The 13411-nt window shown below is 41.1% G+C and overlaps 1 protein-coding gene across 1 annotated transcript in view; it reads right to left on the reverse strand.

The window, feature by feature from the left end:
* Window positions 1-13411, reverse strand: part of FBN1 (fibrillin 1) — a 146811-nt gene that overhangs the window by 130101 nt on the left and 3299 nt on the right. Inside the window, exons 3-4 of the mRNA XM_015291934.4 lie at window positions 2810-2892; window positions 1805-1903 (exon numbers count right to left, since the gene is read on the reverse strand). Of these exons, the coding sequence (XP_015147420.1) occupies window positions 1805-1903; window positions 2810-2892 (182 nt within the window). The remainder of the gene's footprint in view (window positions 1-1804; window positions 1904-2809; window positions 2893-13411) is intronic.

Below are 13411 nucleotides of genomic sequence, written 5' to 3' on the forward strand. Positions count from 1 at the left end.
TCCATACTTAGAGAAAGTAACCAAAATAGCTAACTGGTATAGGCATTGAAAGCTTCTTAATAAACAACTGTAGTAAAGTGCTCTGTGGACCATTTATCTGTGCATGCAACTCCAATGAAGGCTACAACTATGGAGACAAATGGTAGAATATGTAAGAAAAAGAACCACAAGAACAACTGTAACTTTACTCATACTCTATTTTGCTTTTAAGTCTTGACTCATAAAATACTTCAGTGTGGCCTAAGAAAAAATGAGGTAATGCTAAAGCCCACTCGTTCCTGTCTTTTACAAAGGTGCCAAAACACGTAACGGATGTAGGGATGTACCTCTCCTTCTGTACTCTGGAAGGGACTTAGGAGAACATCATGCTTTTCTTTACTGGCTTACAGGATCAAGGCGGATGCACCTGGTAAAACAGTAGCTGCAAACCCAGGCTGGAATGAACACAGACATTTGTGAAGATTTTGCACTCTTTCTCCTCCCAGTACTCTCTGGGAGCTGCACCGCTCCAAGCTCTCCTCATCCCAGCCTCTCCTAACAGACATTGCAGGAGCACAAGAAAGGGGCTGAACTATGAAGAACAATATTTACCATTTTAGTACATGCCATTCCACTACATTCCACAGTTGTTATTGTTTTTCCACTGTTACTGCATGAAAAGGATGCTAAAGCCACAAACTGAAGTGGTCAGTTATGTGGGAAAACTCTTTTCAGCTTGGAAAGCAGGAAAACAGCAAGGTAGAATATAGGGGCCAAGCAGACCACACATTAAGACTAGAGAGATATTCAAAATGAAAAGAATGATGGTTTTGCTTAACATTACAGACTTCCCCACTGACTTCAGTTAATACGTTGTTCAGATAGTTACAGGCATCTGTGTGGAAAAAAGTTCCCCCCAGCTTTCTTCCTCAAAACTTCCTTTTTCATACAAATATCAGGGTCTTCTATATTCAAAGAGATAAACACCATATTCAAATGAGTGTACCGTTGGCATCTCATATATGCATGGAGAGACTATCCCAAGCATGATCCTACTTCATAATCAGATATTCAAGATTAACCACCGAGCTGTTTTGCTCACTGTATGGATTTCACTTTACTCATTTTATTCTGGGTCTGGGAAACATTCCTTGAATAACTGAAATCCAAACATTTCTAGAAAAAGTCATTTCTGAAAATTTTTGTTTTCAAAGCATCTGAATTTTTCAGATGAAAAGCTGCTTCATTTAAAAACTTTGACCCATTCTGTACCTCCAGCATCTACGGAAGTGTCACTTTAATGAGGTCAGCAGTATTAGGTTCAGTAGATATGTACTGAGTCTGACAAGGAAGTCCTATAACACTTGATTAATTTACTGCAAATCAGTAGGCCTATACGTGTAAACAATAGAATAGTGTCTGGCTACAGTGATAGTAGAATTATAAAGCAAGATAAATTCAGCCAATTGCCAACAGAGATCTCTCTCTCATTACAACAGCATATCTGTCCATGTCTAATGTTGAAGAGAGATATGACATTTTCCAGAAAGCAAGCAAAGACTGGAATTAGCATTACAAACTGACAAATAAACATAACTTATAATAAAACTAATTTAGCCAACAAAAAGCATCTCCAATAGCTAGCTTCTGAGTCATTCTTCAGTTTCATCATAGAAAGCCACATTCACTGTATTTCCTGTGTTGATGTATGCCTGGTGATTCAGAGGTTATTTGTCTTAAATACTGAGCACTGAAGTATCTTACACACCTTACCGGCTTGACAGGTTCAAAAGAGCAATACAAAAGACGAAGAAGAAATACTTACTTGATTTTGAACCACAGGAGGGGGCTATCTGACCATTTGGGCATGTGCACATGTTTGGTCTAGAGCAAAATCCATCCCCACAGGAATGTCTGCAGATTGCTACAAATAAAACAAATACCTTTAAAACTTGCTTTAAAAACCCCAACACATTAAAAAAAAACCAACCACCTGATAGAAAATATGCATTCAGCACCATGACAAAAACACCCATAAACTCATTAAATTGCATACAACAGATCCCAAGAGGGTTATTCCATTCATCTGTGTCTCTATAACAGACAGCTAACACCTGGAGCTCTAATCACTTATGAAAACGCTCAGGAACACATTGTAGACTGCATTAAATACACAGGGAGACTTCCTTAGAAAAGGGAAACTGTGGTCCATTTTACCAAAGCCCTCCTGGAGGAAGGATGGCTTAGGTGCAGCATTACAATGCTCCCTTTATTTCTGCACCACAGACACAGCAGTGTGACAATTCCCATCTGAGAGCAAGCTGCCCAGTATCTCTGAAGAGGGTCTTATCAGCCTTTGGGAACTGCTTACGGTACAACGTACCATTAGGTGTGACTATGTATACAGCAACATGACGAACATATGTACACACTGATGTCCCTACGTATACATTTCAGGGATATGGTCCAAACAAGCAGAGTAAATGTACTTGCTGGCCCTGCCTCCTTCCATTTACTTAAATAGATCGACATACTCCACAGCTACTCGCTCCTGAGAGTCCACACACCCCTTGGATCGCTTTACCATAGACTTAAACAGAACATGTGGATGAGATTAATCCTTTGTTAAATACCGGTATCACATCACTATATCATAGCCCACAAAACTTTGTGTATTAGCTTAATATATTTAAAACAGTAAAGAAATAATGTGTAGCTGCTATTGAAACCATACAGAAACACATTTCAGCTCTGGTATACAATTAAAAATACCCTGACATACAGGGACAAAGATAAACCTCATTCATAACGTATAACTAGATTAACTTACGGACTATGCACTGGTTTCCACCAGGTAAAGTTTTCCATCCAGGGCAACAGTAAGCATTGTAACGTGATCCACACACATTTGGTCTGGAAAAAAAAAAGAAAGAAAGAAAAAGACGATTTCTTATTTTTGCTCAGAAATGTGTTTTAAAAGGAGAGTCATAAAGATGGAAAAAGTAAATCACTGCAAAATACATTTCAATAATTAAAGCTAAAAGTGTGGTATGTTTTTAGCAGAACTGCGTGCCTATGATCATTAGGTTTTGTAGGTGACACATTTATAAATTAAAGATGATGTAAAATAAAAAATCAAATCGATACCATGTAAACAACAAGAAAAGAATGGGCAAAATTGTCTCCTATCAAACTATATCCGAAAAAATACCTCACGGGGTTTTGTAGCAAAACACCCCTTTAAATACAAAATCAATTGGTGAACACAGAGGAAACTCAGTGCATTTTGAATCATAACTTCCAAGCTTCTTATTGTTTTCACTTCTTCACTCTGTAGCACTATTAGTGCTCCCTGCTTTGTCTCTGAGCAGCACTTTGCATGAAAGTATAAGTAAAATCATGCCAATCATGACATAAGCCAAATAAATAGCCCAGTTATGCATAACAAAAATGACTTGCTATTAAAAAGATCAAGGATGTGCGTGTAGACAGACAGGGGTCAAGTGAAACGCAGGTGAAGGGCCTACTGCAGTGAGGACTTACTGAACTTCTGAAATGATGGATCCATAGGATTTTTTTTTTCCATCCCATCCCCCTCATCAATATTTGCTCTTTCAAATAAGCATCTCAGAAGGGTCTCTAACGAAAGCTGAAGGGACATGACAGCAGCCCTACCATGATTTCATTGCTAAAATCAGAGAAGTGGACAGTAATAACTTCTTTAAGATCTAAGTCGCATTTATTTAATGCAACTGTCCATGTAACTAAAGCTAGTAAGGCACACCTTCAAAAAAGAAAAAAAATTGTCTCCTTTTGCTGTGTGTTTCGTAATCTTAAGGAAAATTTTACAACCTGTACTACTATTCTGAGGAATTACTCAATAGATTAACGGAACTAATGTCAGCTATAAACTAGTACTTCCCAGAAACTGCTGTTTTAAAATATGATATACAGATTACAGACAGATTTGAAGTGCTTATTGTTTTAGGAAGGGTTTTTTTAATTATTATTTTGCCCTTTCTCTTTCAGAAAATTCTTCATCTCTGGTATTGCAAAGTCTAAGTAAACAACAGTTACCTCATATGGTGAGGCAACTTAAGAAAAACAATCTTAATATATACAAACATTCATTTATGCACATTTTCTAAATAACAAGATTTTTTTTACTGTATTTATTTAGGGATTTGTACTGTTAACACAATTTCAAGTACCCCGATTACCCCAGCTTTGGTGACACGTAGTATTTTCATTAAGTGCTTGGTCAGAAATACTTAAGTGAATGCAAACATTACCATTATCTTCCACTGGTTTTCTGTAATTACAAAGTGGTAACTGAGACTGTGAGCAACACAATTGGGCATGTTGCAGGGCCCTTTTCCCTTCTTGCAGTCTTCTTATTCATATAATTCCGATGTATTCAGTTTTAGTAATGTCAGCTACTTCCCTGCAGGGCTATAACCATGTAACTTTCCTAGAGTTCCCTGTTCATCAATGCCAAATGTTGCTCCGTGATCATCTGCCAAGTAAGACTGGCAAGCAGACAAGTGAGATTGCTTTTCACCTTCTCCGGTCAGAAGAAATAATGGAACTTACTAAGACAGACAGAATGGATTTGTTGCTACCTGCTACAACCACAGGCATAAACCACCCATTTCTGATCCAGGTTGTTAATAATCTGTAACCAGCTGATCATAAAGTGATATGCAGATGCTCTGTTAAATTTCAGTTTCAGCAAGTACTTGGTTTTGGGGACCATCTGGTCCAAGTTAAGAGCCAGGAGCAGACTTTTGAGTCACAGGGAAACCCGATTTTTAAAATCTGCTTCCAAAATGGGGCTCTGGAAAACCTAGATGTGCCAGCAGTCATGAAGTCACAGACCCTGAGAGCCTTGAGGCTGTCCACATGGTAGACTACGCCATAAGCTCCAACTCCGAGGCAGCTTGCTTAGCTTTCAGAAGAGAAAAAAGAAGAAGAAAAAAAGTCATCAAACTGTACTTCCATGGAACAGTCTGAGTCTGACAAGTGTATTTTCCAGTGGAACACTTTTTCGTCAGAAAGCTGCTGTCTAGCTTATAAAAGAAACCTGTATTAAATTCTGAACTCTACTGTAGGCTTCTTTCAGGGGGAGGAGGTGTTTTCTCCTTGTGCCTATTTGTAAAATCTTTAAAAGGAGTTAAGTTTGAAGGTTACTTTCATTGATATTTATGAGGTGATCAGACACTAGGCCAGTAAGTGCCTGTAAATAAATAAAGCATTAAATGGGATAACAATTTTCCTCATGCTAAATCACGGACACCATCAATCACATTTCAAAGGCTCTATCATGGTATTTAATTTAAGCAGTTAAGCACCACTGCGTTTAATAGAATGTATTTTCCTGCTGATATTATAGGCTATGAATACTAAAGAAGCATTTTATATTCTTATAAAACTGTTCTCATGAACAGCAGTACCGAGTTCAGTCATAAAACCTGATTTGTAATGGTAAAGCAGGAAAAATGGCACCTACACTAAGTGGGAACTTATTTCCCATAACTCAGCACACTCTCGCCACGATGCCCAGCATGGAGACAAGGATGGCAGGGGCAGACAATCCCATATCACCAGAGCAAGTCATGCTTCTGAAAGCTCTTGTGGTCATAGCCAGTGTAGAAGTGTTAGGAGCCAAGGACACAACTCACTGAAAAACAAAGGTTCAACAGCTCGTACAGCCTTGTAAAGAGTGAACTATGTCTGAAGTGGTCAAAAAATGACCCGACTGATCTTTCCAGTCCCCCCCTTGGTTTGGATTATAAACTGGATAAAATAATGACCTCCTTTCACAGATCAATAATCTACGCTCTTAATTTCATGGAAAGTTTTGGGGGGGATTTTCTGGGGGCTTTTCTTGTGGGGATAAGGGGAAGATTCAGAGGAAAGGCTTTCACTTTATTTTAGTCACTGCTAAACTTGTAAATCATAAAGGATTTATGTAATGGTGCAGTGCTGAGAGACACTGACTGATATCCAGAGTTTCATCAAAGACATCCAAAATAAACAAGAAATTATGTCTTTGATGATACGTAAGTACAAATTCAGTAGCAAAGTGAGTTGAGTAATTATCAAAAGACATTAGTCATCCACTAAAAAATAGCAGAGAGAAAAACATGCATCTGGAAATTCCAATAATTAATGTTTGAAAATGACAAGCTTGGCTGACAACAACCACATGCACCAAACCAGCAGATTTCTTTAGGAATAACCGCAGGGAAACTCCACCCCTGCTGAGAAGGGACCACCCAGCACAGGAACCAGTACCTGCAGCATCACTGCATCCTCCCAGGGCCCTGCAGCCTGCCCAGGGGCATCCTGTTGCTGCATGTCCCCATTCGCCCTGCCCAGGACCCCTCTCCTGAAGACAGCATCGCCCATCAGCCGCTCCCAAGGCAGGAAGAGCTTCTGGCAGTGCTGTGTGTGAGGCTTCGGGCAGACAGCCGGACAGCAGCACTGCCATGCGCCGGCCAACACTGGTGCAACCCAGGTTGAATCAAGCCCAAAGCGTGGGTCTCGGGTAAATGAGACGGAGAGACCAGACAGAGTGGGCAGGGGACGGCTGAACTCCAGATAGAGCTGAGCCAGGGCACTGGGGAAGGTTTCTCTTCACTCCCACGTCCCACTTCACTCCCTGCACACACACAGGGGGATTCCTCATAGCCTAATGAACAATTTCGATTAACTCCTTGGCTGCAGCAGCTGGCCTATGTTTAACATAACGTAGAGACACAGCTTTCTGGCAGAAGGGAGGCAATTTAAAGCAGTACCGTCAGCCAACTGTTATTTTTAGAGGAGCAGTTGCCTACTTTTCTTCTTATATGCATAGGACCGGTACTTGCTAAAACTGACCCCAAAAATATTTGTTGATCCTTTCCAGCTAGAATTTGAGCGGGGCTTCCTTGCTTGCACAGGGAGTTAAAAACAATGACAAACCACACTAAAAAAAAAAAGGTATTCTGGACTTAAATATGTGGCTCTCCAAGTCAGACTCTAACCAACATACTAAGAAATAGTAGCTCTGGAATGTGAAAAGGAGTAACTTTCAGTCTTTTTTTCCAGAGACACGTGATCGTATCTCTACCTTTTGCTGTAAAACAGCTTTACATACCTTCTCAAACTCCTCAGCACCTCAGAGCAAATGCTAAAAGCTCAAATTGGCCCCGACCTGTTGTCTGTGCTGCAGCTTTACTCAGCTTTCCCACAGATTCAAGAACCTCCATCCTTAGAGATGCTCAGAGCCTGACTGGGCAGAGCTGGAAGCAGCCCAACCTAAATTCACCTGCCCTGAGCTGGGGCTGAGCCAAATTTCAATCACATAAAAGGAAAATCTCAGAAATGATGCTAGACTCCAAGAGTAAACAAAAGGAACTGAGTTCCTGTCATCCCACAAAGTACACATTTTTAAGCAAAATGTGTGTTTTACACACAAGGGATTGCTTTTGGTATACTTATTTTTGCCAAGCAATAAGTGAGCCTGCACGTTTGTGCCATGCAGAGAGCCTAATATGATAACTATTTCTCACTCTGACAGTAAGGATACCGCTGTCCCAGAATCCTGGCTCAGTTCAACTAGAAAAATAACATGCTGAGCAGCTCTACGGGTGTCTTTGGCTCCGGCCTATGTACAAGTCAAGAGTTCAGAACGACATGCAAGTTTCCTGCAGCAAGACTGAACACTTTTCTAACCCTACCTTCCATCACACTGTGACAGCTAAATACAGCAATCCCACAGCAGTATTTGACATTAAGTGAATTCTTCCGCGCTTGCTCTGAAAATCTGCCTGTGTCTTTTCCAGGGAAGACTCATCTAACCTGACAGCCAGGCTTTGTTCCCATTCACAGCCAGGGACAGACGCGTTTCTGGCACGTATTCCCTCATTGTTCCACATGAGAATGTCAGTGGGTCCAGTGTGACACCCAATTTACATGGCTGTATAGGGCATGTAAATAAAAAAAAGTATGCCGCCTCAAAAACTGCCTGCTGGACCAGACAAGCATAGCTGGGAGCAGGTATGCCCTTAAATTACATTAAAAAGAAAAGAATAACTATAATGATAACAAAAGATAGTAATAATATTTTGTTCTAATTTTTAAAAGTGCATTCAGAGGAAAAGAAATTGGAGCCTTTCTACCCTGGTGTCCCTACATAGCACCACACAGGAAAAAGCAGTAGCTGTGGCTCTAGGGCCGTGCTCAGCCCTCCAGACGTCACTCCCATTGGGGCTGCAGGAAGAGATGAGGTTGCAGCTCCTGCACCACTTCCAGCACTCACTCTGTAACTGCTATTATCAATGCAGGTGGACCTCTAACAATCTTCCATGGTATCAGCTAGCACAAGATTTGCCAGCCCGTGTCATGCACTGATGGGGCAGCAGCACAGGAACCGTGTGTGGCATGTGGATGGCTGGGATGGGCTGGCGCTATGTCCTCCTCAGAGCACATCCAAGCTCTCAGAGAGAGTCTCATAAACCTGACAGCTATATCAATGCTTGTCAGCAAACGCCCTTGGGTGTTAAGCAACTCCTCTAACTCGTATTTTAAAATGCTCTCTGGTAGGCTACTGGAAGATTTATTTTCGCTAAGACAGAAGCGTTCCTCCTCCTCCCTCCACCACACGCTGTCTCCTACCCTCTGACTCTCGCCAAGCTGGGATAGCAATGCTGTGGTTTTGAAAGGTCAGTTAACTGTATATCTGCTATTGTGCAATGGGAAAACCCTGCTGATACTGATCCCCAAGTTTTAATTCACCTCATCCCCAGCAGTCACTGGTAGTTTACTTCGTATACGAGGAAGAGGAAAAGATGGAATATCAGAGGGAAAAACAAAGAAAGAGAGAAGAGGCAGAAAAATAACATTCCTGAAAGGAAACAAACTCTATTTTGAAACCTCAGCTGAACATCACTGGATATTCTGATGTCCTCCAGCAAAACATGAGAAAGAGGGAAGCTTGAAGAAGAGGATGAAAATGATTAAGCCTGTAGACAAAAGAACTGCGGCTTTCATTCGGTATTTTTGAGGCTTTAATGGTCATGAATCATTTCATAAAATGAAAAGGAAAAAGGAAAACAAAAGATTCTCCAGCAAGTCAACATTCAAAATATTCTTCCAGATAAAAGCTGGAACTCCTTCATACTTCAGTGAATGTGTATATGCAAAAGCAAAAGGCACAGGTTTTAATTTAATAGCTCCATTTTGCCTTCCAGTGTACCTTCCAGAGAAAAGCCCAAACTTTAAAGAGCTGCCATAAAAAAAGGAGTTGATTCTTCTTCTGTCTCTATGTACACATCAACCCTAGCATGAATGAGGCTGGTTCTGTAGGTCTGAAATTCTAAAAAAAAATAAAAATAAATTAAACTGAAGCGGGGAAGTCAGAATTGAGGAGAAAGCAACCAAAAGAGACATCCACAATACAAGGCTGAAGAGCTAGAATATATTTTCCAGCGGAGTGCAATGGATAATCAGAAACACTCCAGGCCACAATTGTTCCGTTTTACAAAAATATTTACTGAGTCTGGGGAGTAAGACCAAAGTGACATAGATGCAGCTATGTCTTCTTTGTCTTTAGGATTCAGGATGGAAACGAAGAGTAGCAAGATGGAAGGTGATCCTACTGCGAGAGAAAAAGCTCATGATTAATTTCTGACTACTTCCATATGTATACATCCAAAGATCCCTACTTCCTAAAGTCTTGTTTAAGGAGAGATGGCTTCTGACTAGCCAATGTCTGCTGCACTTACATCAAGAGGAAGTTCTAGTGATCCCTGCAGCTAAATAGTTTGTGTAGTACTGTTCTAGTAACCAGAGGCTGCTAAATCCATGTATGTGTTTAAGGTGACCCTTGTCAAAACTTGCACTGAAGTTTATACAGAAAGCATTCACATTTGCAGGATGAAAGATGAGTGATGACAAACAAGACTGTTCAAAGTGAGCAGCACAGCTGAATGACACATTGCAGGGAAGGAAAATAGGCATTAGGAAAACAGAAGCTGCAATTTCATTCAATAAGAGTCACTGTAAATGAAGCAGACAGACAGCCCACTCCTGCCAAACCCTGGCCCAGTGATTCTCCCATTGCTCCCAATGAATTGAGGGCAGCCCCACGCTTCAAAGTCCATAGCCCCAAGCCCACTACAGTGCCAAATGTTGTCACTGCAGTACTTCACTGCGATGAAGCTGCATGTGGAGCAGCTCAGCCAGGTAATACAGCAAGCATAGCCAGATCAGACTGTACTACCACTGAACACAAAATGAAGTTTGTACTAGCTGTCAACAAGGGAGAAGTTTACTTTTGCAAATCTTAAACTGGCCCTTTATCGAGGAACGTATTCTCAGAACTGTGATTTGGCTTCTTCAGTCTCCTCCAAACGATTCTCCCTGCAAACCTGCGCTGTAACCATAGATAATTCTCTGCATTCCGGATGCCCTCTCCACAGGTGCTGTTCTTCCCCTCAATCCTTTACACATCCTACAGAGCTAACACCATCTGCCACCCAACAAACGTTCAACAAAACTTCTACAAACAGAGCAGAAAGGGTCGGGGCAGACAATGCTGCACAAGATGAGACAGTCCCATCGTGTATCCAAGGAAGAAAATGATTACCTGGAGCACATAGAAAGAAACAGTGTAATCCACAATATCTCTTATTTTCTGAGCAAGGGCTATAGCATAACTCTCATTCTAACTTGCCAGCCAGCTACTCATAGCCACAGCCAGCTTCCAAAGGACACATCCAAGATGGACACAAAGTGGCAAACCCAAAATGAAATTCTGCACCTGGAGACTAAGCACAAAGTGATGGCAGGCCAGCTGAGATCCATTCAGCAGCACCTGGCTGAGGGCAGCAGGCCAACCTGATACAAGTAAGAGCAAGGTGGGGCAAAGTAACTAAGTAAACACATAGATTAAATAAATAAGTGAAAAAAGGGAAGAGAGGAAAGGATCTACATCCAACTCCTGATCATCAACATGTTGTCTTGGCAAAGCGCGGCTTGGTGACAGGAAAGTTGTCTCATCCAAGGCCCCTGAGCCAATACTACAATACTTCCAACACAACACAGCGTGTCAAGAAGATTGCTGCACTGCTTATCGTAGCCCTTTTCTTCTGTTTGTTCTTTTTGCAACTTATTATCATCAATGGAAAACGAACACCAAATAATTCAGAAGTATTTTTCTGATGTACTTTGGAGGGAGGGGGATCCGATTCATATTTCAAATTACAGACAGAGAACGCACCAAAACTATTTCAGCCCAGCTGCAGTGTGATATGAGAAAAGCTCAAGGGGGAAGACAGGCTGAGAGGCTGGCAACAGATGCAAGTGTGTCATTGTGAAAGGCAGCCTGGGACAGTACTCACCAAAAGTTTGTGCCATTGGAGGGCTTTTCGTGGGCATGCCCAAAACGCATTGAGTCCTAATTCTGAGCTACAATTTCTGCAGGCCTGGGATTCCAACCCCATAAACCATAAATTATAGACTGGATTAAGGGCATTTAAAAGAAACGGTGTCCAAATTACAGGATTTGGTAATCTCAGTGGAGAGCACCAGGATTACGTAGGCCTGGAGATTTATTTACTTTTTAGTGTCTACCTTCAGGCTCAAGAACAACGTGGAACTACAAGAAGAATGCCATCATGGGAGCTCCTGCATTGCTCCTGGCTCTGGATAAAGATACACAGGGCAAGCTACTGTCAGATAGCTTTCATTAAATGCATTTAAAATTTACATGCAGTGGTTAAACTAGCGTATTCAAAAACACAACTAAACCACATTGTGGCAGTGAGGAGGACATCTATTTACATGATTAAAACCAAAAATAATATGTTATCCCTCTCAGTACGAGCCCTTCAGCAAGCACTGATAACAGCCAGTGCCCTGCATCCCGCTCCCCAGAGAAAGTCACACCGACACCAAACCACATCCTAGGAGAAAGCAACCAGGCACCCGGGACACAATGCCAACACCTATGAACTCATTGCACTCCTTAGTTAGATTTCCATTTATGTACAGAATAATACTATAAAAATGATAGGAAAAATAAGATCCCGGCCTCCCTCCTGCTCACTGAGGGGCACGGGCAAAGCACGGCACCAGCAGCCAGAGGTGCGCAGGCCAAAAGTGGTACGAAAAATGCTTGAGGTTTTTCAGTATAAACCAATATTTACCGGTACGGAAAGTCTGCTTTTCTTCAGCAAGCTTTTAGTGGTAAATATTGGTTTAAAAGGAAAACCAGAAGCCTTAATTATATACTTGAATACTGGAATTATGTTATAGGTTTATAAGATCTGTTTTATTTCTGAGTGGTGATGCACAAAAAGAGTCAAATCCAACTGAGTTTACTCGAGGAAGCCTATCAGAAAACCTGTGGATTTCATTGTTTGAGTACAACCAATAGAAATCGGTCCAAGAAGACCAACTGCCCGTTGAATAGCTTTAATCCGAGAGTTTTATGAATTGCACTGGAGCTAATTACTATGTTCTGCAATATTCACTATCATTTCCACTTAGTAACAACCATGAAATTAAATCGTTCCTGCACAAATGTATTTAGGGAGCATCTGAATTAGAGGCATGCCACAAATCAGGTACCTGAAGAAGTTTTGGTTCTTTCAGAATTTCTGCTGAGTTACTGGTTAGGCAAACAACTGCTTTCTTTGGCCGTTATACTGAGAAGAGGCTGAAAACGTTATTTAAAAACTGAGTAGGAACTGACTGATCCTCACTGAATTTGAAGTCTTTGTCTGGCATCATCAGATAATGGGAAATCTTAATTACTCCTCGGATCTTGAAGCACAAATACTTCCTGTATTCGGCAAAGTACCAATCAAACTGCCAGTAGTTTATTTTTGACTTTCTGTTCCAACAGTTCAAACCTATGAATGGTTTTCTTCAAGTACACACTGTTCAGAATGATCTTCCCATTCACGGCCCAGTTTTGTAATTTTTGTTCCATCAAAAATCAGTGCTATGCATTTCGGTGCTTAAGGAGTGGAAGGATAAAGGCTCGATGCCTTGTAATTCAACACACTAACATTTGTGTTAAAGCCTTGGGGATTCTGAGGATAAAAGTGTCTTGATAAGATGCTTATTATTTTAACTTGCTGAGTCACAACAGATCCCAGCTACGTTTCTGTGAAGGGGGAATATGAAGATGATGAATTTAGTTATGTACTGAGATAATTACAGCCTTTATTCTGATTGCTTTGTGATCACTTAGAGGCACCACGTGCAAACACATGGCATTACAAAGGCTTCCTTGCAGATGTCTTCATAGCTGGATCAATCCTAACTACATGAGCAGCAAGCTTTCCCACTGCATTTATAATTAGTAAAGCTAAAATATACTTATAGAACCATATTACATGATTGGAGAACGCACTGGCATCAACCATGAGACAAAGGT

Source organism: Gallus gallus, chromosome 10 (assembly GCF_016699485.2).
Source record: "Gallus gallus isolate bGalGal1 chromosome 10, bGalGal1.mat.broiler.GRCg7b, whole genome shotgun sequence".
Lineage (NCBI taxonomy): Eukaryota > Metazoa > Chordata > Aves > Galliformes > Phasianidae > Gallus > Gallus gallus.